We start from the raw sequence: 25,273 nt of genomic DNA, 5'->3' as shown, positions 1-25,273 counted from the left end.
AACAGTTCTGATGCTGTGAAACTGTTGAACACCAAGCCTTTTCAGTGCTGCCGAGTAGATTTTTAGTCTGGAGGTTCACTTTAACTTTAATCACAGTTTAGCATTGAATCATTTGCCGCCAGCACTACAGTATAAACAACCTGTAGTTGTTGATGAGCATAGCACACCTGCTAACATGTACCTGTGCTCATCCCTGGGGAATAAGCCAAGGATCTAAACAGGGAAGCATGTCTGATTTTCCCCCTGCAGAGATCAGCAGTCGGAAGTAATACTGAGCTAAGCAGTATTTCTCCTCTTTGCCATTTCAGTGACGATCTCAACACAATTTGTGTACCAGGTCTCATTCTGATGACATCATCAAACCAGGATTCAGTACACATGGCGGAGGTGGCTGGCTGAGGGACTAATGCCAGTTTTGGGTGAACTTGGAAGCCTATTTCTTTATCGGTAAAGGTGACCATACACTGATCAATATGGCCAACAGATAGATCCTTCTACGATCATTATCTGATTAGAGAGGGATCTATTTGCTCGAATCCCTCCACACACTGTACAAAGATTATCAATCCATTTCACCATAAAATCCTTGAAAACCTGTGCTTGCCTGCCAGATCTCCCAGCAACTGCCATTCACCAAGTGCTTTTGAAAATAAAAAAAGCACGGAGGATCCCTCATGAGGAGATGAACTCGTCTAAAACCTGTCAGTTCTGGGTCTTCTGTCAGAAACGTACTTCTTATTTGTATATGTTTACATGTGTGCTAAAATTTTATGATTTTTGCGATAGTGGTCCTTTAAAGTGAACCAGAAACGAAGCACCCTCATATATTTTACCATACATATCAGTGGGAACATTAGAGAAAACACCTTCCCTGCTTTCTGTTTAATCCTTTACTGCTCAACCTGCTTGTTATCAGCCCTGCTAAAATCCCCAACTGAGCATTCAGTCTGGCTTTGCTCAGGAATCATTCTAGCTGAGTCATTATAGTAGAGCCAGAGGGGGGCAGGCTTGGACTTGAAAAGACATCTGAGAAGACAGACTCAGCTATAATGATTCCTGAGCAAAGCCAGACTGAATGCTCAGTAGGGGATTTTTATCAGGGCTGATAACAGGCAGGCTGAGCAGTGAAGGATGAAACAGAGAGCAGGGTAGATGTTTTCTCTAATGTTCCCACTGATATATACGGTAAAATACATGAGGGTGCTTCGTCTCTGGTTCACTTTAATGTAACAGAGGTTTATTACTGTCTAAAGAAGTGTAAAAGTAGTTTTGTGTACCCTGCAAGGCCTGCATTTTTTACTGGTTGCTTCTGGGTAATGGTGTTCTGGATAACAGGAGTTTTACTGTAGGGTGACCTGCTGCAGAGTTACCTGCCTGTACTTGTGAATCTCATTCCTGTGAATGGAAATGGCATCACAGAGAAAAATCATGTTTAATGCAGACAGGTTTAGAAGCGATTATGAACACAGCTAATTCCCCTCCCCTCCCCACTTGACCCCGTACTGCCTAGTCGGAGTGGCTCAGACCATTGGTGGTGTGATTAAACTGTTGTGTATTATTGTTTGACTGCAGGGGAGGAGGAGGCGGCGGCTGAGAGGCAGCACAGCGTGTGAACCAGCTGCTCCCGCAGTCCTGGCCGGGCTGAGCTGAAGGCAATGGAGGATTTCTCCCAGGGGCTCCCTGATGGCTTCTACCTGCCTGGCTCTGCGGACTCCACCGCTGGGAGGCTGAAGAACAGCGCAGAGGAATGGGTGAGTGAGAGCTGCCTGTCGCTTTTTCAGGGCTGGATCCTTTATCACAGTTCACTCTCTGCTCAGCGCCATAAAGTTTTTTTGCACGAGAACTTCATAAAGATAATTTGGCGTGTCAGGAGGCACGGAGGAGTGCAGCCAAACTTGCTGTTACCATGGCATCCAATCAGATGATTGCTTGCTCTAGTAAAACCCTGTGCTTGATCTGCTTATAAATCCCAGCACCTGGCAGGTGCAAAATCCTATCCTTAATGTGTCAGAGTTCTTTGCAGCATGGTGAAAAAGGGGTTAAAGGACAACTGAAGAGAAGAATATGGAGGCTGCCATATTTACCGTATTTCCTTTTCAACAATAACAGTTCCCTGGCAGACCTGCTGGTCTGTTTGGCTGCAGCAGTGTCTGAATAATACTAGTAACAGGCATACAGCTAATCTTGTCAGATCTGACAATAATGTCAGAAGCACCTGATCTGCTGCATGCTTGTTCCGGGTCTATGGCTAACTGTATTAGAGGCAGAGGATCAGCAGGACAGCTAGGCAACTGGTATTGCTTAAAAGAAAATACATATGGCAGCCTCCATATCCCTCTCACTACAGTTGTCCTTTAAAGAGACACTGAAGCGAAAAAAAAAATTATGATATTATAATTTGTATGTGTAGTACAGCTAAGAAATAAAACATTAAGATCAGATACATCAGTGTAATTGTTTCCAGTACAGGAAGAGTTGAGAAACTCCAGTTGTTATCTCTATGCAAACAAGCCATTAAGCTCTCCGACTAGTCGTGGAGAGGGCTGTTATCTGACTTTTATTATCTCAACTGTTCCTGGACTGTTTACTTTTCCTCTGCTAGAGGAGAGGTCATTACTTCACAGACTGCTCTAAAAGAAGAATTTTGAATGCTGAGTGTTGTGTAATTCTGCACATATTATAGAATAATGCAATGTTAGAAAAAACACTATATACCTGAAAATAAAAGTATGAGAATATTTTCTTTGCTGCAAATCTTCTAGAAATTATTCATAGTACACAACCAATTCATTATATCATATTTTTTTTTCGCTTCAGTGTCTCTTCAATGCCCTCGTCTTGCAATGCTAGAGTCTTTGTGCTGATTCCCAGTCAGGACACTATCTACATGGAGATTGTATTTTGAATAAAGGCTTAGCACCCTCACCTTGCAGTGCTAGAGTTCTTGTGCCGATTCCCAGCCTACATGCTGTACATGAAGTTTCTATGGTTAATAAGGGGTTAGCATTCTTGCCTTGCGGTGATGGTCCTTGTACCCATTACCTTCCAAGACACTATTTACATGGAAGTTGTATGTTGAATAAAGTCTTAGCACCATCACCTTGCGGCACTAGAGTCCTTGTGTAGGGACAGGACTAGCAGTTGTAGGGACATTAGACAGTGAGCCTGCGAAGAGGGGTTATTTTGCACACCAACGTTTGGCCAACCATCACCGATGCTTTCCGGTTTTAAGACGCAAAATGAAATGTGTTCATTATTCACATATTTTCATGATTCATGGGAAGATTCAAGAGTTAGCTTAATTGAGAGAAACGTGGAGACTCTCTCCTGGAACAGATCAGGAGTTGTGATTTTCTACCATAGCATACCTTTTGCTTGTTCTGGGTTAAAGGAGCGCTATTGTGAAAAATGGTATCATTTAAAATAATATTTATAATCACTTTTCTCCTATGCCGCTTTCTCAGCAGGCAGTAAAAATCTGACATGTTTTGAAGTAGTTTATCTCCTCGTGGGGAATTCTCAGTACAGGTATTTCCTTTTATTCTTTAGAAAAGCTGTCTATGGAAAGTATCTTTATAAGAATGCCAGCTAGCCCCCCTACTCACTTGCATGCTATTTTTGACAGTTTTACTGAGCAACTGCCATTCAGTTAGTGCTTCTGAAAATAAAAAAAAATCCATGAGAATCTCCCATGAGGAGATGGACTAGTGCAAAACCCTTCTGGCAGATTTTAACTGCCTAATGTAAGTGACAATGACATGGGAAAAAAGTAATTTCTAGTGCATTTCTGGAACAAATGTATGTTTTATACATAAGCATACATCTGGATCTTAAATTTTGCAATTTTTCATTGTCCTTTAAAGTTACTCATGGCGCATTATAGGTGGGAATAGAGAAGCAGGTCAAGATGGCAGCTTCCGCAGTGCTCTGACAGGTGCACTTTAGAAAGTATCCCCAACCTTAGAAATGGAGTATTGCTTTCCTGGTGGCTAGTCTGGAATCCACTACTAACCTATTATTCTTATCAGAAACATTTTTAGTTTACCGTGATGGTTTGTTACTCATATTGTTGTATGAGTGTACTCTTGTTTACTGCATGACACATTTTTGCCATCGCTTTTGTTAAAAAATCAGAGTCTGAGGGATGCACTCTTCAGCTTCCCACTCTGTGTTCTCTCCTGTCTATATAATATCTGTGTTAAGTCCTTGCAGCCCTACAGAAACCACCAGAAAACAGAGGGGGGGGGGGGGGACTTGCGTGTACGGGCGCCAGAAGCTGCCAGGAGCTGCAGGAAGGCTGCTAAATGTTGCTGGAGGATCGGTAAGTATTGTAAAAACCTCAAAGCCTGCCAAAAAGAAAGTCTCAGTTTTCCCTCAGGCATGCCGGTTAGTTGAGACTTCCTGTTGCCAGATAATGGGGACTTTGCTGTAACAGGATATGGTCATTAGCGGCATTTAGGCTGTCTGTTCGAAAACCCATGTGTGATTTTGCGTTTTTCGCTGCATTCGCGTTTTTTCATCTGTGCTTTTCCTTTTCGTCCTATATAATGGTAGGTTAGTTGCGAGCTGATCCATACTGAAAACCGCAGCGATTTAGCTATGATTGCATTTGCACTTCGCGGCAGAATTGTTGCATGCAGCGTTTTTAACAATGTAAACGCAGCCAGTGTGCAGCAGCCCTAAGTGTCCATTGTTGTGCACATGCATGGCCTGTGGACCCTTTTTTTCCCCATAGAAAACCACCAAAACTGCATGCGAATCGCATGTGTCTGATTTTCTATAGTCTAGCATTGCTTATGAATCTTGCACAATTTGCATGCAGGAAGAAGGAACTTGCTGTGTGGGATGGGGAGTCGGTACAAAAATCATCCGATCAGTTTATGAAACCTCTGACTCCTTAGTCTAATTTTTACAAAGGCTATGGATTTGGTTCAAAAATCATCCGACTCCTGAGTTTATTGAAACCACCAACTCCAGGTACCTAAAATTGCTCTGACTCTCCAACTCCACAGCCCCGTGTGTGAAAATTTGCAGTGGAGAGCGCACAACGAAGTGATTTTTGTGTGGCTCATAGTCTTATATTATGTGGGATTTTGTTTGCAATTCTAATACGTGTGCTCCTTGCCTTAGGCAGTTTCACACGTGAAACGGTTCTGCAGCCTCGGCACAGTTTTGGATGACAGGCTCTGAAAGTCGGCAATAGGGAATCGCATGTGTTGTGCGAGAAACACAACAGAGGCTCCCTGCACACTGCATGCGATTCAGATTCTGCTTTTTAATCGTTTTTTACATCCGATTCCGATTTTTAATCTTTACTGCCTGCTGCGTTTTTGATCCGGTTTTTCTGTTGAATGTATTCAGGGAAAATCGGAATTGAAAATCTGAATCAGAAATGGATTTGCAGTGTGCAGGGAGCCAGAGACTGGCTGAATAGAGTACTGGTGAAGGGCGCCGCCTTTGACATGGGAGACCAGGGTTCGAATCCTGGCTAGGGTCAGTACCTATTAAGGAAGGAGTTCAAGGCAAGACTCCCTAACACTGCAGGGTGGCCTCCTGAGCGCGTCCCAGTGGCTGCAGCTCTTGAGCGCTTTGAGTCCAACAGGAGAAAAGCGCTATATAAATGTTCGGATTATTATTATTATAGAGGCGGTATTTTCTTTTCCCTCTGTAGTGGAAAAAACGCACATTACCCCCCATTCCCTCCGATCCTCCATAGGGAAGCATTAGATGTGTTTTCACATTCCGAAAATACACATGTGACTTTTGGCAACTGTGTGACCCCTGCATAAAGCTTGGTAGACCCCTTCAATTATGATTGGCCAATCGACCAATTTTACAGCCTCCATTGTAGTCTGAGGGTTAACAGACATTGGCCCATATTCTCCAGAGTTTTCTCCTAAGTGATATTTTCACAATTTGTCATTAAATGCCTTTTAAGCCACCAGCAAGCAAAAATACAAAAAATAGACAAGACAAATAACATTTATATCGCGCTTTTCTCCTGGGAGAATCAAAGCACCAGAGCTGCAGCCACTAGGACACGCTCTATAGGCAGTAGCAGTGTTAGGGAAATTTGCCAAAGGTCTCCTACTGAATAGGTGGCTTACTGAACAGGCAGAGCCGAGATTCGAACCCTGGTCTCCTGCGTCAGAGGCAGAGCCCTTAACCATTACACTTGATAGTACTTTTTCAACCACTTTTGGGGACTTTTTCAATTGAAAATGCTGAAAAGTTTGTTTAAAGAAAAGATGAAAATTATCTCCTAGGAGAAAAAGTTAACTGCATATGGGCCATTGAATGCTAAGAGCAGATTGTGCAGGTAAACCCTCATACTACATGAAGGTGGTAAAAATTGCTAATTGATTGGCCAATCATTACTGAAAGTGTGTACCAGGCTTTAGTGTTAAGGAGAACTCTGCTTAGACAGTTGTCCTACCTGCTTTACAAGATTTGTGTAGCACTGATATCAGTTTATTGGATTTTATTTCATACAAGTAGAATTCCATTTAAAAGTAAGCTGAGGACAGGCATGGAAGAATTGCAGGTGTGGCTGTGAGGAGCAGCTCAGTTACCCGATAGAACCTCTTCCAGCTCCAGAATCTGACATGAACTTGTCTGTAGGTTCTGCCAGGGCTGTGGAGTCGGAGTCGTGGAGTCGGGCAATTTTGGGTGCCTGGAGTCGGAGAAAAATGCTCCGACTCCTAATGAATTTGTAACTGTAATTAAAATAGAAAATATGATAAAATGTTCTATTTCTCAGATAAAAGTCATTAAAAATAATGTATATATACAGTATATATACAGTAATAGCTGTGCTTAGTCTACAAAAATGAAATAAACCAATCAAAATTAGTTACTTGTGCTGCTTCAATAAAGCAGTCCCTGTATTTTTAAAGTCAGATATACATATCTGATTGTGACTGTATATATGATGTGTACACAGGAATCTCTTATATATACTAAATAACATCTATGCTGTAAGAATAAAGCCTGATGTGTAGCTGTGTCACTAATAGAGATGGTCAACGAGATGGAAATAATTCTGCATTGATGCTGATTTATGCAAATGTATGCACTCCCTTTGCTGATGAAGTCAAATAATTTGATATGTTATTAAAATTTGGTTTGGTGACTACAAATTAAAGGGAAACTGAGACGGATGAAAAGTAAAGTTTTATACATACCTGGGGCTTCCTCCAGCCCCCTTCAGGCTAATCAGTCCCTCACTGTCTTCCACCACCCGGATCTTCTGCTATGAGTCCTGGTAATTCAGCCAGTCAGCGTTGTCCGGCCGCATGCCGCTCCCACAGCCAGGAACATTCTGTACCTGCGCAATAGTGCTGCACAGGTGTAGTATGCTCCTGGCGGCGGAGTGTGTGCATGCGCACTACGCCTCACTGGCTCAAGTACCTGGACTCATAGCAGAAGATCCAGGTGGTGGAGGAGGACAACGAGGGACTGATTATCCTGAAGGCGGCTGGAGGAAACCCCAGGTATGTATAAAACTTTAATTTCATCTGTCTCAGGTTTACTTTGTTACACAGTAGTACTATACTCTACATATGCACTCCCCACAGAGCTGCAGGGAATCCACTGAGGATGCTGTTCACATTGAACACAGAGGTGTTGTCTGTTTACAATCTCCTCATTCCCCTGCAGAGTACCTGCACATCATTCTTACATGTACCCACACTTACATTGCCTAGGGCCTGATAGATGTTCTTTGTTCCGGTTTGTACCTTTTACAAGTACTCTTACCAAGGACTAGTTTTAGTCTAAAGGGAATAAATATAGTAGACTACATATCCTTCTCACTTCAGTTGTCTTGTAAAATTCCTAAGCGTTGGCAGTTAAGAGACGAATTTCATGTTACATACTTTTAATCAACAAAATTGTAATATGCAAATTAGAGGAGTCGGAGTCGCGGAGTCGGAGTCGGTGGAATCCTAAACTGAGGAGTCGGAGTCGGTGGATTTTTGGACCGACTCCACAGCCCTGGGTTCTGCTAAAATATCTTATCTCTGGCATCAGATGCTGTAAAAGTTTTAGAATGGAATCTTGTTTTAAGTGTGTCTGTCTACAGAGATTGCACAGTATCGCTTTCTGTGGCCAGACTTAAAGAGAACCTGAACTGAAAATAAAGGGTCAAAATAACCATACACAGGTCATACTTGCCTCCTGTGTAGTCTACTCCTCAATCTCCTTCTGCTCTCCTGCATCCCATTTATCAACTGTGATCAATGGAATTCTCTGTCCTCCATTTTAAAAATGGCCATTACCATATAATAGCTTCCTGGTTGGCACATTGTTAAACTGTAGGAAACATGGACATTACCTTGCACATTCAGTTGTAACTGACAGCTGCTGAAATATAACTGACAGCAACTGGTATATTTCAGTTCTGACAAAATATTGTCAGAACTGGAAGGGATCACTGTAAGAAGAAAATGGTGAGAAACTGACAGTGAGGTTAGTATGAAATATTAATTTGCAGCTACGTCATGTGTTTATTTTAAATAATTTTCCTCGCTTCAGGTTCCCTTTAAAGTGTACCTGTGACAAAGTTTTCTACATACCTGGGGCTTCCTCCAGCCCCCTTCAGCCTTATCGCTCCCTTGTCGCATTCCTCTGTCACCTGCAGCCTCCGCAATCCGGCCCGGTAATTCGGCAAGTTGGGGCCAGACGGCGCGGGCGCAGTGCAGCCAAGCCTGCTCCCTCGTCTTGCTCCCGCAGCTGGGAGCATTCTGTACCTGCGCAGCAGTATTAGCAGTAGTACTGCGCAGGAGCAGAGCTCTCCCAGCAACGGAAGCACAATGGGAGAGTGCGTGTGGCCGGGCAACTCATGCGCAGTAAGCACCCGACTCCCGCAGTTACTGGGTCGGAGTGCGGAGGCTGCAGGAGGAGGAGCAGATGGGGACAGCAAAGGACTAATCAGTGCGACGGGGGGTGGAGGAAGCCCCATCTATGTATAAAACTTTATTTTTTTTATTTTTTTTTTTATTCGAATGCCAGGTTCACTGTGAAAAGAAACTGTAGTGAAAAAAACAAAATGAATGAAATTGCTTATTTTTTTACAATAGCACTTTATACATTTTTTAGTCAGTGTTTGCCCATTGTAAAATCTTTACTCTCTCTCTGATTTACATTCTGAAATTCCTCACTGGTGGTGACATCTTTAGTTCTGCCAGGTGATCTGTACAGAATGTTCGTTACTGAGCGTTCTATGCACAGAGGGAGATACTGCTTGCTTAGCAGTTGGAAACAGCTGTTAATTCCCACAATGCAATGAGGTTCACAGATAGCAAACTGTAAGGGCCATGGTCATATCACATCACACTGTGGGAGGGGTTTCATCAAAATATCAGCCATACAGACCCCCCTGATGATCTATTTAAGAAAAGGTAAAGATTTCTGGTGTGAAAGGGGGTTTTAGCTACTGATTGGGATGAGATTCAATCCTTTGTTAAGGATTACAGTATTATTAGTATTATTATTAACATTTATTTCAATTATGGGTGAAGGGATTCTTATGAACTGCACGAGGCCAATGCATCTTTTTGCTTTCGAACCTAAACCACTTTTGTAGAAAAAATAATGAGCTTGTCTCCATCTTAAAGTAGAGCTAAACTCAGAACTGCTTCTCTGCTGTAAAAAATTAGCCACAGCATGATAACCTTAGTGGAAAAATAAATCGTTATTGCAATTAATGGTATTTAAAAAAAAACAAAAAAAAAACCCTGAAGTTTTACTTATTGCCGGGAACACTGAAAGGGTTAAGCCTCAGTGTTTACTGTATGGGGAGAGCTGCCTAGGCAGAGGTCTCCTGCAGTCTGTCTATGGCTGCTTAGCTAATTGGATACTTTATTCTGGCTAAACAAGCACAGGAACACAGAGCAGTGAATTTCTTCAGCAACTATATGTGAAATAAAGACTTTTCATCGTGTGCTGTGCAAGAGTTTGGGTCTGCTTTTAGAGCAAACTCTTCTGTGGGTGAAACTTGCTAACAGCTGAAGCTAGAGAAGGAGATACTCAGAGGAGGAGCTGAGAAACACAAGCTGATTGGTTAGATATTTTCTGATTTATCTGGTTACTGGTTGTCGATGTAAGTAAATCAATCTGTAAAATGAATTCTTCATAGAACTTTCCCTGCCCAGTATTCTTATTTTGGCTTAAAGGGATCTTGTTCTGAAGTCTGAGCCGTGTTTAAAGCCATCCTGAGTCTAAAAAAAACATGAGTTTGATACTTGCCTCGGTAGTGAGAAGTCTCTAGATAGTGCAGAGGCTTCCCAGATCCTTCTACATGCTAACGGTCCAGAGCTGGGTCCCTCTTTATTACCTGGCCGTAAGCACAAGTGCGGATGTTCATAACCACACTTAGTATGCATGAGGCGGCCATATGAAGGGACCAAGCACTGGATTAGTGACATGCAATAGGATCTGGAAAGCCTCTGGACTATCGTAATTAGATATAATGGTATCGATTCATGCCAGTAGGCGGTAATTTCTGTAGAACTAGCTCAGAGAAAGGAGCCAACGATTGATTATGAATTATTTGTCGAAGATATTGAATCCCAATAGCAGCCCAAGTTGATCCAAAGGAAAGTTTCCCAAATTCAAGTAACTGCTTATTACCGTAAATAAAGTTATACTTACGTAAGTAAAGTTTTTGCTCTCACTTCACTTGAATAATGCTGATTATTCAGCTCCCACACAGAGAAACAATGGCCTATTGAACTTTTAATCGCTATCCTGAGTGTTTGCAGAGCACAACACAAACATTTATTTTGACCTCCGATTTTTTTTCAGGAGAGCTGTTGCTGCAGTCTGACTACTCCAGCTGCACAGGAAATTCACTGATTTATTAACCCTTACAAAACCAGAAAAGAAAAAAAGAACACAGTCAAGCTCTGAGTATGGTTAGTACTATATAGTCACAGGTTTATCTCATTGTGCCACTCGTCTTTTCCGGCTCCCTTTACATGTTCCCGGGATTAGTGGGTGAATCTGTAAAGCTTTTATCGGAAAGGTTGGGTGATTGTCATTATGAAGGAAACTGGAACATCTGGAGGAAAGAAAAGTTGGGACTCCCAGAAAGGTATTGTGTGGGTCAAATCTGGCCTGTAGAGCCGTCAAATTTTGCCTGCAAGTGGATGCCCTACTTTGCATTGTTTGGCCCATTTTAGACCACCAGGGAGGGAGGAGGTATTAGACACCATGGAACTGTATACGGGAGGAGGGGCCCTGGACACCAGGAAACTTTATAAGGGAGGGAGGTGGCCTCTAGACATTTAGATTGGCCCAGGACTTTGTCCCAGTGTCGGCCCAATTTGTATTTGAGTTTGTGCACCCCTGGTTTAGATCATTAGACCTGAAAACATTTCTTTGTGAGAGTGACAAAAAGTCTTCCAGAATAGAAGATATTATGTTGAAATTATCTTTTTTTTTTCTCTGGATACTCGTGACCTGCATAAAGGGAAACCTACACACATTTATTTTGCTATATTGGTCAGTAGTAGTAGTTTCGCCGCTGGGGAGAGTGGTGTGTAGCATACAAGGTCTGATAATATTTGAGTACAGTGTTTGAGGAGCCTTCTGGGTAAATCTGTAAGTTTGGGGGCTGTTTTCCACTATGCTGCATTTTTTTGATCCAAATGGTAATGTATCACAAAACGTAAGGTACAGTTACACTGATGGAAGCGGTGGTGACCGTTTCAATTAGTGAAATCTGTCTGCTGTGCAATTTACTCCCAAGCGCAATCGTCATCCTGCTGTGCTTTGGGTGCAATTGAGCGCCTATAATGTGTATAAGAGCTGAACTGCAGTAGTAGAAATGCGATTGCAGCGAAAACAGGCGGTTTTACGTAAGGGCCGGGCTACACGCCGGAGGTCCCTGGATGCCAAGGACTGATTTGCAAGAAGAAGACAGGGCAGGTGATTATAACTTTACAGGAGAAGAGGATCCTGTAAATGTGTATTATAGGCTGGATGTCCATTTTAAAGGACAACTAAAGTGAGAAGTATATGGAGGCTGCCATATTTATTTCCTTTTAGACAGTACCAGTTACCTTGCTATCCTGCTGATCCTCTGCCTCTAATTATTTTAGCCATAGCCCCTGAACAAGCATGCAGCAGATCAGGTGTTTCTGACATTGTCAGATCTGATAAGATTAGCCACATGCTTGTTTCTTGTGTTATTCAGACACTTCTGCAGCCAAATAGATCAGCAGGGCAGCCAGGCAACTGGTTAAAAAGGAAATGTGGCAGCTTCCGTATTCTCACTTCAGTTGTCCTTTAAGATATGATACTTGCATGCAACAATTTTGTACCTTTTTGCCTATTCAAATATTTTTTTTTTCACTGATCAATAAAAAATACTTTTTGATACACTGGTGGCTGGTGAAACGCAGTGGAAATAAAGAAATAAATATATAAATTTGGAGTCCCCCATCCCCTCCAATCCCTATTTCCCTGGGTCCCCATTATTATTATTATTATTAACCTAGCCTAATTCTTGACCAAAAGAAAGGGGGGGGGGGGGGGTATTGGTATTCCCAGGCATTCGTGTTCTTTTACTGATGTTTGAGGTGAACGTGTGCAAGCCTGAAGATATGTCTAGTCCTGGAACTGATCTTGTGATTATAGCAGGGTGACACTTCCCTTTAGCATCTGCTGTTTGCAAGTATTTGCAAGTAAGTTCTGCTTATATACAGGCAGCAAGTCAAAGTAAAAGTCTGAATTATAGTCTGATCCTGGGAGTTTTTTTTTATGGTGTAGAAAATGGCTAGAACATCTGAGAATATGGAGGCTGCCATATTTGTTTTCCTGTAAACCATATGAGTTGCCTGGCAGCCCTGCTGTTCTATGTGGCTGCAGTAGTGTCTGAATAACACCAGAAACGAGCATGCAACTAATCTTGTTAGTTCTGACAATAATGTCAGAAACACCAGATCTGCTGCATGCTTGTTCAGGATCTATGGCTAAAAGTATTAAAGGCAGTGGATCAGCAGGGCTGCCAGGCAACTAGTATTGCTTAGACGGAAATAAATATGCCAGCCTCCATATCCCTCTCGCTTCAGTTGTCCTTTAAAGCCTAACTAAAAGCCTAACTAACAAAACTTTGGATAGAGCTAGGAAGGTATATATTTGATTACTGTCAAGGCTCCCAGTGTAGTGATCTTAAAGTGTACCAGAGACGCAATAAAAAATGATTTGATGCTTACCTGGGGCTTCCTCCAGCCCCCATCCTCCCGCGTGCCTACGTTAAGCCGTAATCCGCCCCGGTGACTGGCTCAGTGGCGTCAGTCGGGGTATTATGTGCATGCGCAGGATCTCTGGTTGCACACCTGAGCTTTGCAGTGAGATGCTAGCACCACATTGTACCATATAAATTAGGCTTTATATGTGCCTGCGCCACTGTGCGATGACGGTCATTTGCATAGGCCCGGCCCCTGGCTTCCTTGGCAGGAAGTATGTCACTGGGATTCCAGTCGGTTCGCGCCGCACCGCCCTCCTGTCATACACACTTGCTGCGTCTCCCATTGACTTGCATTTCTGCATAATCCATTTGGTAGGCACGAATCATGGGGTAAGGCGATGCAGCCTTTGGGTCGGCATTGTAGTGATTTGGATACATCGCATGAACTGTGCAAGTCTCAGTAGGCTTGCATGGCCCTTGTGGCGGGGAAGTGTAAATTTGGAAAGATAACAGACATGGGACACCTCTCAAGAGGTCATTATTATTATTATTGATGTATAAAGCGCTAACATATTCCGTGGTGCTGTACAGAGTAAGAATTAAACATGGGGTACATAGTAACATAGACAGTGATATACACTAAATATAGACACTGAGACATAATACAGAGTTGGTTGACCTGGTAATTACAGTGACAAATGTAACATGATAAACAAAATATACAGCAAATTCCAAGACACTGATGTCTGCAAGCTGTGAGAGATTTTTGTCTCTGACTGCAGGAGATCAGGCTCCTTTATTGCCGCGAGCTTCTATGTGCAAGCTAAACTGATGGAAAGCTGTACTTTTTTAGGAAATAAAACACATGGTTAAGCTTACAGACTGAACTGGTGATTACATTATTATGCAAGATGGATACTTCTTGAGGCCCGAAAACTAATCACATTATCTCCCTCTACTCTGTTTTCATCCTTCCCAGGGTGAGAGGATGTCCGGTCCAGCCGTCTTCAAGTCGGCCACACTGAAATGGAAGGAGAGCCTGTTTAGCCGGAAGAGACCGTTTGTGGGCAGGTGCTGCCATGTGTGCACCCCCCTTAGTCGGGTAAGAGAACCTAAGCATATTATCACTTTCATGACCCATAAATTCTGTGGCTTCTCAGCTTTGCCCTCCTCCCCTCCATCTTGCAGCTTTGCTCCTTACATTCTTCTGTGAAGGGCGCATGCTCGGTCCACTCGCCCACCACTGTGCAGCACAGCAGCCACCGCCAGGAGAGTCCGTGGCTACAGATGTTTCCAAACCGGGCATGCCCAGAATGCTCCCGGCTGTGGGGCCTTGTCATTAAAGAGCGCAATTAAAGAGGACACACGGAGGAGATAGCATGCACCCTTGCTTCAACTTGGCTCATTGGAAATTTGAACGAGGGGGAAAGTGTAAAGTTGGAGTGAAGGCCAGCTAAGCTGAGGGGCCGCTGAACTTATGGGTGCACGGAAAAAGAAGCGCAGTGTGTAATTTTTTTTTTTTATTCAGGTGCCCTTTAGGTGTCCAAATCCTGTGACGCAAAACAAACCTTTGTAGCCCTGAAACAGTTTGCCATCTTGTGATTGCTCCATATCTGACTTCAACATTGTTTTTTCTTTGCTCTGAATTTGACTTTTTGTTTATATATGTGTGTGGAGTGAGATTTCAGCTGGGTTTGTGAATAGTGCCACCCCTTCCTCCCAGTAAGCTGCTTTCATTGGCCAGCTGTCCTCTCTAGTCATTGAGATCTGTGACAGGATTATTGGGCACCAGTCTTTATGTTCACCAAGAAGAGCTTCTCCTGTGAGAGAAGTAAAACTGCAGTCCAGAGCCTCGTGTGTGGGAGGTGGTTGTGCTTCACCAATCATATTTCTTCTTTCTGTTATAAACCAGCACTGTGAAATTACAGCTGGAAGCAGGGCAGAGGTTTCAGAGGAACCAGAAGTCAGGGAAGGCAAATGCAGGGGACAGCACCACAGACTTCCTGTTCCTCGTGATAGACTAGAAAACCACAAATGAGAAGCACATATTAGATATTGTCACCCATTATACCTGCAAAATCTCTATTCGGGTCATTTTTGAAATGGATCGCTGGCTGAGTGGTAGAGGGGGGTCGTGGGCTGCCCTACACATTCTAGATTCTCGGCAGAGGCGGTCAATATTGGCTGCCTCTGGCAAGTTTCATCTGGCGTGTGTATGGAGCTTAATGTGTACCAGAGCTGACATTCCGGTACAAAATCACATACTTACTGTTGCCGAGTGCAGACCCTCCAAAGATTACCGACAAGGGCTTGTCAGTAATCTGATCGGGGCCGTGCTCCTCTTCAAGCACGAGTGCGCCTGCATGAGTATGGCTGTGCCTGCACTGTAGGCTGGAATTGTGCGGCTCTGTGCTACTTCACAGATGGGGCTCAGTGTTCTCCCCAGAATTTTTTCCAGCTGGGTGGCATGAAAATGTAGCCGGGTGGCATCAAAAAGTAGCCGGGTGGGGCAATACGAGAGAATGCAGGGCCGGTGCCTTTCTGCACAATTCTGCTTACAGCAGAGGAGGAGGTGAGCTGATGACAGCCGGGTGCTCACCAAAACTAGCCGGGTGGAGCACCCGGCTAAAAGAGCCTGGGGTGAACACTGAGGCTGTACTGGCGCGACTGCAGCATGGGCGTGCTTGTGCCACAATAGGAGTATGGCCGCGATCAGCTTGGGAGGCTCCTGGGCAGCGACTGAGGACCAGAGGGCACCATGGGAAGCCTCATTAAGGGATACTGTAGAGGGGTCGGGGGAAAATGAGCTGAACTTACCCGGGGCTTCTAATGGTCCCCCGCAGACATCCTGTGTTGGCGCAGCCACTCACCGATGCTCCGGCCCCGCCTCCAGTTCACTTCTGGAATTTCTGACTTTAAAGTCAGAAAACCACTGCGCCTGCACGCCCGTGTCCTCGCTCCCGCTGATGTCACCAGGAGTGTACTGCGCAGACACAGACCATACTGGGCCTGCGCTGTGCGCTCTAGATGACATCAGCGGGATCGAGGACACGGCAACGCAGGCGCAGTGGTTTTCAGACTTTAAAGTCTGAAATTCCAGAAGTGAACCGGAGGCGGGGCCGGAGCATCGGTGAGTGGCTGCGCCAACACAGGATGTTTGCGGGGGACCGTTAGAAGCCCCGGGTAAGTTCAACTCATTTTCCCCTGACCCCCCTACAGTATCCCTTTAGGATCTAGAGGATTCCCTCTCCTTAGATAAGAATGCGTTTCTGGACCACAGCTTCGTCTGAGGTTCTCTTGAAGTGTTCAGAAATGATCTTTGAGATGCTTTTCATTCCAAGGTGATGCAAATGTTATACTAATTTTAAGCAAATGTATGCACCTTGAAAATAAGCTGCTCAGGTATTGAGCAAAAAAGTGCACCGGACATTTGGGCGCTGCAGGGCAGCCGCCATACGCTGTAATGTGAATTACGACCAATGCGGCGCTCAGAAGACCAAATTACAAATCGTACAGTGCAATTCAGGGGCCGAATGGCATCTTTTCCCTGAGTCCCACGGAGGCCTGGAGGAGGAATAGTAATTAACACCGTCGGGAAATTTTTCAGCTTTACCCTGTGCCCAAATTTCCTGGCGACATTTTTGCACGTACACGCTGGTATATCTGTTTAGATGGAAAGCTTTAGTTCCCCTTTAACCCATCAGCACCTTCAAAAGTGTTATCTCGTTTGAGATAAGTGCACTGCTTTTGACCTCAGTCGGCAGAACTGGTTGTGCTGTAAATTCTTGGAATGCTTTGATCTCTCTCTGCTAGCAAAAAATACAAAAGCTGAAAGCAGAAGTCCTCTGTTATTGTCTCACACTGTCCCCTAATGATAAGTGGCCATAAATACACATTACCCGGCACCCTTAAAGAGCGTCTGAAGCCATAAAAAAATACCTCTTTTTATTGGCCCGTTCATTAAGATCATAGCTGATATGCTGCATCCCCGTGGTAGAAATAGGTATTTATACCCCCAATATCCCGGGGCAAAATTCCACGACTTTCCTGGTCATGGATTTTGCTGCCCGCGGGAGGCAGAACTTTGCGCTGTAGTTCTGCCTCCAGTCCAGCCAATCTCCGCCTCCCTCCGCCCTTTTCAGTGAAAGAAGACTTAAAGGTGGCTGGGATTGGCAGAGATCGGCGGAGAGTGACTGGAGCAGAGGCAGAACTACTGCATACAGCTCTGCCTCTACCCGGAAGGATCACCGAATTTTGCCCTGGGGATTTTCGGGGGTATAAATACATTGCTTAAGATAAGGAGCCAATAAAAAGAGGTATTTTTTTTTTGGCTTCAGACTGTCCTTAAAAGAATCACCAGGCAGTTGTAACCTATATCTGATTTACTTACCTGGGGCTTTCTCTAGCCCCTCGCCGTGGGACAGACAGCTGCGAGGGGCTGGAGAAAGCCCCAGGTAAGTAAATCAGATATAGGTTATAACTGCCTGATGACTCCTTTAAGAAATAAAAAGAATGTGCTAAAATAAACTGGCCTGGAGCACTTGCAAGCCTCAGCACTTGTAAGCCGCTAAATAAATTGGCTGCTAAATGGTTAAAGAATGCCATCAAATAAAAGTATTTCCCTTTTTTACAGATCATTTTCAAAAATGTGCTTAAGGAATTTTTACAGCTCCTGCTGTGCTGTCAGGGGGAAAAATATCTTCTCCCAGGTAGAGCCCAGCCATTTATTTGTTTCCGACAAGGACTATTATCTTTGGATCTATGCCAGAAGTGTTAGCTAGAATGCTGACCAAATATATAAAAAAAAAAATTGCAGCAGATAATCTCTTACAGAAGTAAAAAAAAAAAAAATACAAGATATCGCTTACAAATGCTATTCCTATTTAAAGGCCTTGGAAAATCTTCTTAAAACGTTTTATGTGCCTGGCCACATGCAGATCTGTCAGATAGTGTAACCTCGTGTGACGTTCCCGCATGATTGCCTCCTGCTCTGTGTGACTAAAGTCCTGACATACTTTAGACTTTAGCCGGCCAAAAGCATCGGAGCAGTCTGCAGGCAGCCTTGTCACAGCTGTGTACGCTGGTCCCTTCACTATGGTATGTACTGCCCAGGGCAAGTGTGTGTGTTGGGGGGGGGGGGGGGGGGGGGGGCGAGGGTCGAGGAGGAGCTTGACTGGTGGTCTTTGGGATTTTGATGGATGCAGAAGATGGGGGGGAGGGGGGGAGGAATGCCTATTTGGCTGTCTGGTGATGCCAGGAAACTCCCCTGGTGACAGCAGTGGTGGAGATCTGCCCCTTTGGTGATTTCAGTGACTGTTTACCAATGCATGTTTTATCTTAGCAATTACCAGCTAGCCTGAGAGTAGCTGACTTATTGGGGGTCGCTACAACAGAAACCCAAAGCTAAAAACTAAAATAAATGACGGAGTTTATCTAACATAAAAATACCATGTAAGCTGGTAAAGAGAAACTTCAAGAGACAACTGAAGCGAGAGGAATATGGAGGCTGCCATATTTATTTCCTTTTAAACAATACCAGTTGTCTGACAGCCCTGCTGGTCTATTTGGCTGCAGTAGTGTCTGAATCACACCAGAAACCGTTTCTTGACCGCAAGTTGCCGTCCGCCGCAGCAGCATCATTTCTTGACCACCAACTTACAAGTGCGTGTCCTCGTTCGTGTTCCTCTTGCCAAGAGCATTTTGCGCAGTACAAGGTTTTCTCGTACTGCGCCTGCGCGACCTGGCGACGGGAGCGCAAATAAGGACGCGTGCGGCCAGGGCCAAGCAGGCGCAGTGGACGGCAACTTGTAAGTTGGCGGTCAAGAAATGGATCCGCTGTGAGAGACCAGAGGATCATTCAGAGACGGCGCTGGCACTTGGAGGCTGCAGGGGGCTGGCAGAAACCCCAGCTGAGTCTTTTTTTTTTTTTTTTTTTTTTTAATCTAAATCATATTTTAGTTCCGCTTTAAAAGAAAATAATAATATGGCAGCCTCCATATATCCATCTCACTTCAGTTGTGCTTTCATTGTGCAGTAATGTCTGCATACGATTCCGCAGTATAGTGTCCCTGTATGTTATCCAGACCTGATTCCCAGCAGATGTGACCTCTCGCTGTATCTGCCTCCGGATACATCCCTCTGTCTGACAGCCTGTGGTCCAGTCTCCTGTGGTGTGTCTCACAGCAGTTCCACTCTAATCTGAGGTCTCATGATACTTCCCCCAGTGTGAGTCAGTCTCATGCCTCTATTTCTATAGAAAAACCAGATGCCCTATGCATAGCATTAACTTCATTGCAGTAACAAAAAGCCAACTGTACATGTGAGTAGGGATGATCAGCGAGATGTAAATACAGTATCATTCATGCAGGATTTTTGTAAATGTGTATGCAAATTTATGTAGTTTGAAAATAGACCAATCAAGTCCCACCCAGGTTTAAATTGATTGGTCTATTTTTAAGCTGCATAAATTCACACAGAAATGTACATAATCCTGCATGAACTAAATATTTGCATGTCATTAATCATTCCTAATTGTGAGACTGATGCATGGCGTCCTCAGGGACTTTCTATGAATCTGCAGGAACCCCAAAAACAATCCCAAACCCTTCCTGTAATCTCTGTACATCACTAAGGTGGGCTGCCCTTCCAAACCTCCCCTTTTTACCCATTTGCACTTCCGGTCGTCCAGTGATGATGTCACACTGGGGCTTCTGCCTGGGTCTTCTTCCTCTTTTTGTTCCCGAATTTAGGCAAATTTAGGCAGCGTGGACATAGACCAATCAAAAGCAACGCCTCCTGCGTTTCATTGGTCCATTTCCAAGCTGCAAGAATTTGCATATTAGCATGCAATTTGCATTATATTGGAATTATTAGTGTCTGATCGGCCATCCCAAGTCACTTCTAGTTCTGTAGAAAAATTGTTTTGCTTTCCAAAAGAATGTGATGCCCAAAACATCTGTTGTCGAGCTTTCTTGTACAGGGAGAAGTTAGGGCCCCTAATCGAATCTGATTAGAGATATATTTGTCTCTGATGGAATCTGCCCATACACTACAGGCTGATTCCCGTCCGATTTCAGCATGAAATCATCAGGAAATCGGCTGAGCCGCCGTGTCCCCCCCGCTGCTGCCACCGCAATGTATAAATGTATGCAGTGTGTGGGCATTTATACATTACCCTGTCCGGTGTTAGCCTCCACGCGGCGGGGGTTCGTTCACAATTCTACCGCTGCGCACCCGACCAACCATCTTCGGCCCGAAATTTTCCAGCATGTGCGATCGACCATGCAGCCAATTTCTGTCCCGAAATTGGTCGCTTTGTCGGTCGGGCATGCACTTGGCAGCACCAATTTTCATCCAATTCGATTATAATAATATGCCACGGAGCAGTCTGGGGGCTGAGCGACACTATAGAAAGTTACAAATCTATTATAAAGAATAATGTCCTATATATTGACAGGAGGAGCTTGCATTAACGTTATTGTGTGATGTTCTAATTTAATCTCTGTATTAATTTCAACAGGGTAAACTTGTTTCTAAGAGTATGATAACTATGTACCGGTATGTTTTTATTTCTGTTACAGGATAAATTTTACAACCCCAGCATCCCATCCCTAGGTCTGCGTAATGTCATCTACATCAATGAGACGCACACCAGGTACGTCTATTCCTCAAGAGGGACAGGCAGCAACCATGGGACTCTCTTTAAAGTGACGTTCCACTTTAAAGGGAACATAAACTGAGAAGGATATGGATTTTTCCTTATTCTCCTTTTAAAATAATACCGGTTGCCTGACTCTAATCATCAGACATAATCCTGTGTCTTTAATACTTTTAGCCACAGCCTCTCAACAAGCATGCAGATCAGGTGCTCTGACTGATGTCAGACTTGATTAGCTGCATGCTTGTTTCAGGTGTGTGATTCAGCCACTACTGGAGCCAGAGATCAGCAGGACTGCGAAGCAACTGGTATTGTTTAAAGGGATCCTTAACTGAAAGGGATATGGATGTTTCCTTTTAAACAATACCAGTTGCTTGGCAGTAGAAAAGGAAAAAGTTTGCGCTTGTGTGGATGAATGTGTTGCTGCTAGAGGTGGGGTCGGCTCAGACCCAATGATGAAGGAGAAAATGTGTAGTACCTCAGCGCAAAAAGGGGTGTGGGACTTGCCCCGGGCTATGCAAGCCCACTTGAGATGTAAGCAGATGACAGTACAGTACCTTAATAGAGGTTACATCTAGCGGCCCAAATACTTGCTGTAATCCCGATCTCTGTATTTCAAGTAATCCCGATATCACAGCGGCGGGGGATAAGAGCTAGCTCGCTCTATCACTTCCTGTTTCCGGTCCGTCAAGCCCTACTGTCAGTAGGGTGCGTGCTGCACTGCAATGTAGTTCCGTGTGCCAATGAAATTGCATGCCCCTGAGGAAGGCCGAAACTCGAGTCGGGAGAGGAGTCTACGTGTTTTACTACGTGCAATAAACAAGCTCTGCTTCTAGTAAGTGATTCCTAAGCGGTGGCCACTCATTTCGCTACTCTCTGCACTAAATGTTGCCTATCTCTTTTTTTTAGGCTGTCCGGTGCGATTTTATTGGCACACGGAACTACATTGCAGTGCAGCACGCACCCTACTGACAGTAGGGCTTGACGGACCGGAAACAGGAAGTGGTAGAGCAAGCTAGCTCTTATCCCCCGCCGCTGTGATATCGGGATTACTTGAAATACAGAGATCGGGATTACAGCAACTAGTTGCTTGGCAGTCCTGATGATCTCTTTGGCTGCAGTAGTGGCTGAATCACACACCTGAAACAAGCATGCAGCTAATCCAGTCTGACTTCAGTCAGAGCACCTGATCTGCATGCTTGTTAAGGGGATGTGGCTAAAAGTATTAGGGCTCGTTTCCACTATTGCGGTGCGGAATCGCCTGGATTCCACCGCTGATGAAATCGCATGCGGATGCGATTCCCCATGCGTTTTTTGCCGCGAATTCGCATGCGAATTCTCATAGGTGAGGGTATATGCGATTTTAACCATGTCACTGCCTGTGTTAATTTACATTGGTACCTATGCGAATTCGCAGCAAAAAAACGCATGGTGAAAACGCATGCGATTTCCCTATTAAATACATTGTGTGCGATTCGCCTGCATTCCAGACGCAGGCGAATTCTGCAGGGTGTTCCGTGCAGATTTTCTCCGCACAATAAAACGCTCCCGCAGATGCATACGTGGAAACAGGCCCATTCACTTATATTGTCTACGCGAATACGCATACGCAAGACGCATGCGGATTCGCGATAGTGGAAACGAGGCCTTAGAGACACAGGATCAACAGGGGAGTCAGGCAACTGGCATTATTTTTAAAGGAAAAATCCATATCCCTCTCAGTTTAGGTTCCCTTTAAGTGAGAAAACTGCAATCTTGTTGCAAGGATTAATGGCAAACGCTACTTCCCTTTTTTTCCCTTTATGTGCAAAGAAAACACAGACAATCCTTATTTCCAGTCCGACTGACGGTCAAATTGATCGTTTATGATAGGTTCGATCTGATTTCTGATCGTTTTTCTGATCGATTTTTGTACAGAAGCGATAAGAAAAATGATTGGAAATCAGATCGGACATGCCGGAAATTGTTAATTCCACCATTAATCTGATGGTAAATTTCATGGTGTGTACCAGGCATTAGTGTTCCTAACAGACACTTGCACATTTTCTGCCAGTCGGTGGATTACTGCTGGTGTTGGGAGTGAGTAACAGTGGCTCCTGCTCTGTGCAGCTGATGAACTCTGCAATAGATGGAGATTTCAGTACTCCAGAATAGCGTTGCTACCATAGTTGTGAAGAAGTGTTGTTTTCAGTTTGTCAGTTTATGACAATTCATAAATAAAATGAGAATATTGTAAGGTGTGGGGCACATAAAGCCTTCCATTGCTGACCTCCTTTTGAAAAATGTTTCTTGCCTTGTTATGCTGATCCTTCCAATAGTATCTCATTCACTGACTGGGAACAAGTATGCAGATCAGGCCATCGGGCCTCTGAGTGGGTGCGTGAGACTCCACTGGTTGATTCAGATGTGCATGGGCATATGAGTTACCCAGGACAAGCAACTTTAAATCAGCTTCTCTATCTCCCTCCCCACTTCCTCCTTTCTGCCTCCTCTGGTATGTGCAGAGACAAGATAGCTGCTCTGTGTGTTCATTGCTTCCTGGGAGCCTGATAAAAGCAGGGGACTGCACACAGGAGAGGAGACAACATGACTCATCAGACAGGAAGGGTAGGGAGGAGGGAACTGGCAGGCTACTGTAAGTGTTTGTCCTGTCCCAGCACTGCTATTTGCAGTAAAGAAGATGATCAGAGGATAAATGAAATGCAAGGAAAAATTTATGCAAAGAGGCTATCCTGAGGACATTGTCCTAGGGGCGAGATCCAGGATAACGGAGGGTAGTATGGAGGGGAGGAGACAACGGAGGGATGTCAGGGAGAGAATACCATTTGTGACAAGATATAATACGCAGAGCGACCATATAGCTAAAATTATTAAGAGACACTGGTATTTACTCTCAGACAGCTTTCCAGATATACAACATTTTAAAAATCCGCCTCTTATCTCCTATAAGAGGGCTCCCAATTTGCGTGACCATTTAGTACGCGCAGATTTTACCTCCAGAGGTCAGTCAAAATCCAATCGCAGGGGCACGTTTCCATGTATGAATTGCGTTCATTGCAATTCAGTAATTAAGGGTGACCAGATAGAACACCCTTACAAGGGTACCAAATTTAAAATTCATGACTGTTTCACATGTGACTCCAGTTACGTTGTGTATGCGCTAAAATGTCCATGTGGACTACTATATATTGGGCAAACTACACAGAAGATAAAAAAACGTTTGTCGTCGCACAAACATGCGATTAGGGAATCTTTGACTGACCAAGCTGTAGCATTCCATTTCCAACAGGCTAGACATCATGTCAGCCAATTAAGATACATGATTATAGAGCAGGTTGAGCCCCTTAGGAGAGGGGGGGATAGAGTTAAAAGGCTCCTATATAGGGAAGCATTTTGGATTAAGAAGCTGGACACAATGGAACCGCGGGGCCTAAATAGAGAGTTTGATCTATTACCATTTATTTGATATATTACCCTGTTCCATTGTGTCCAGCTCCCAATACCATTAATATGACACTGTGTCTATTTCAATATAATTTCTCTATTACATCTGGTTTTGACATATATGTGTATAGTATAGAATATTCAGAGTCTCCTGTCCCTTTAATGTACATGTATAGATTTGGTGTGTAACATAACTTAAGCCATAGCCTCTAGATTGTCCTCTGTAGGCTCCCCTGGCGAGTCATTATACAGCCCGTTCTCCGTGGTACTGTATGTACACAAAAACGTCATGTAGTCACATGGGGAGGTGTCCTCCCATTGGCCGCTCGCTGACACTCCCTCCATTCACATCTGACAGCGCAAAGCGGCGATGTTCGCCGCTAGCGTCTGTCGCTGCCAGGGAGACGCGGGGGGCGGGGCTTAGCCCCGCACTACGCGTCATACAGGCGGGTTCCCCATCAGGTCCGCCGGAGCGGCGGCCTGCTGGGAGGTGCTGCCTTGATCACCTGGTAGGTGAGGGTGTGCTGGGGGCGGCCTGTGGAGAGGCGGGGGAGTTTGGGAAACTACGTTTGAATGCTCCAATAGCATACATAGCTTGGAAGTTCCCCATCAGGTCCACAGGAGGCGGCCCTGATATGATTGGTTAGTTGTCAGCTTAGACCACATGATTGGTTATTTGTAGCTACTGCTGGGGTATAAATGTGACAGAAGTTTAGTACTTCATTGAGCATTGACAGCACAGCTTGATAAAGGGGTGGTTACCCTGAAACGTTGCTTTTACTGCTGTAATGTGCTATATATACAAATAAAAGAGCAAGAATATATGGATGGTGCCGGTCATCTTCTTTACTGTTGAATGATCTGGAGTGCAGCTGGATCCGCCGTGGCACATCCACCCTTTTACACTTGAGGAGTGCTTTGCTACTACGATTGAAGCACTGCTATTTGCAGGAACCTGCATTGAAGTGCTAATTTTG

General features: G+C 44.4%; 1 protein-coding gene across 3 annotated transcripts in view; it reads left to right on the top strand.

Annotated features, from left to right (window-relative positions):
* GPAM (glycerol-3-phosphate acyltransferase, mitochondrial) overlaps nt 1-25,273 on the top strand; it is a 94,164-nt gene that overhangs the window by 13,224 nt on the left and 55,667 nt on the right. For 2 of the 3 annotated variants that reach the window (XM_068255242.1, XM_068255244.1), the window contains exons 2-4: nt 1,573-1,751; nt 14,175-14,297; nt 20,776-20,849. In XM_068255242.1, the coding sequence (XP_068111343.1) occupies nt 1,656-1,751; nt 14,175-14,297; nt 20,776-20,849 (293 nt within the window). In that variant the 5' untranslated portion in view covers nt 1,573-1,655. Of the gene's footprint in view, nt 1-1,572; nt 1,752-10,806; nt 10,917-14,174; nt 14,298-20,775; nt 20,850-25,273 lie in introns of those variants that run through there. The other variant, XM_068255243.1, reaches the window with a different exon arrangement.

Source organism: Hyperolius riggenbachi, chromosome 10 (assembly GCF_040937935.1).
Source record: "Hyperolius riggenbachi isolate aHypRig1 chromosome 10, aHypRig1.pri, whole genome shotgun sequence".
NCBI classification, from domain to species: domain Eukaryota; kingdom Metazoa; phylum Chordata; class Amphibia; order Anura; family Hyperoliidae; genus Hyperolius; species Hyperolius riggenbachi.
Note: the sequence above shows the minus strand (reverse complement) of the source record. Positions and strands in the feature narration are given on the sequence as shown.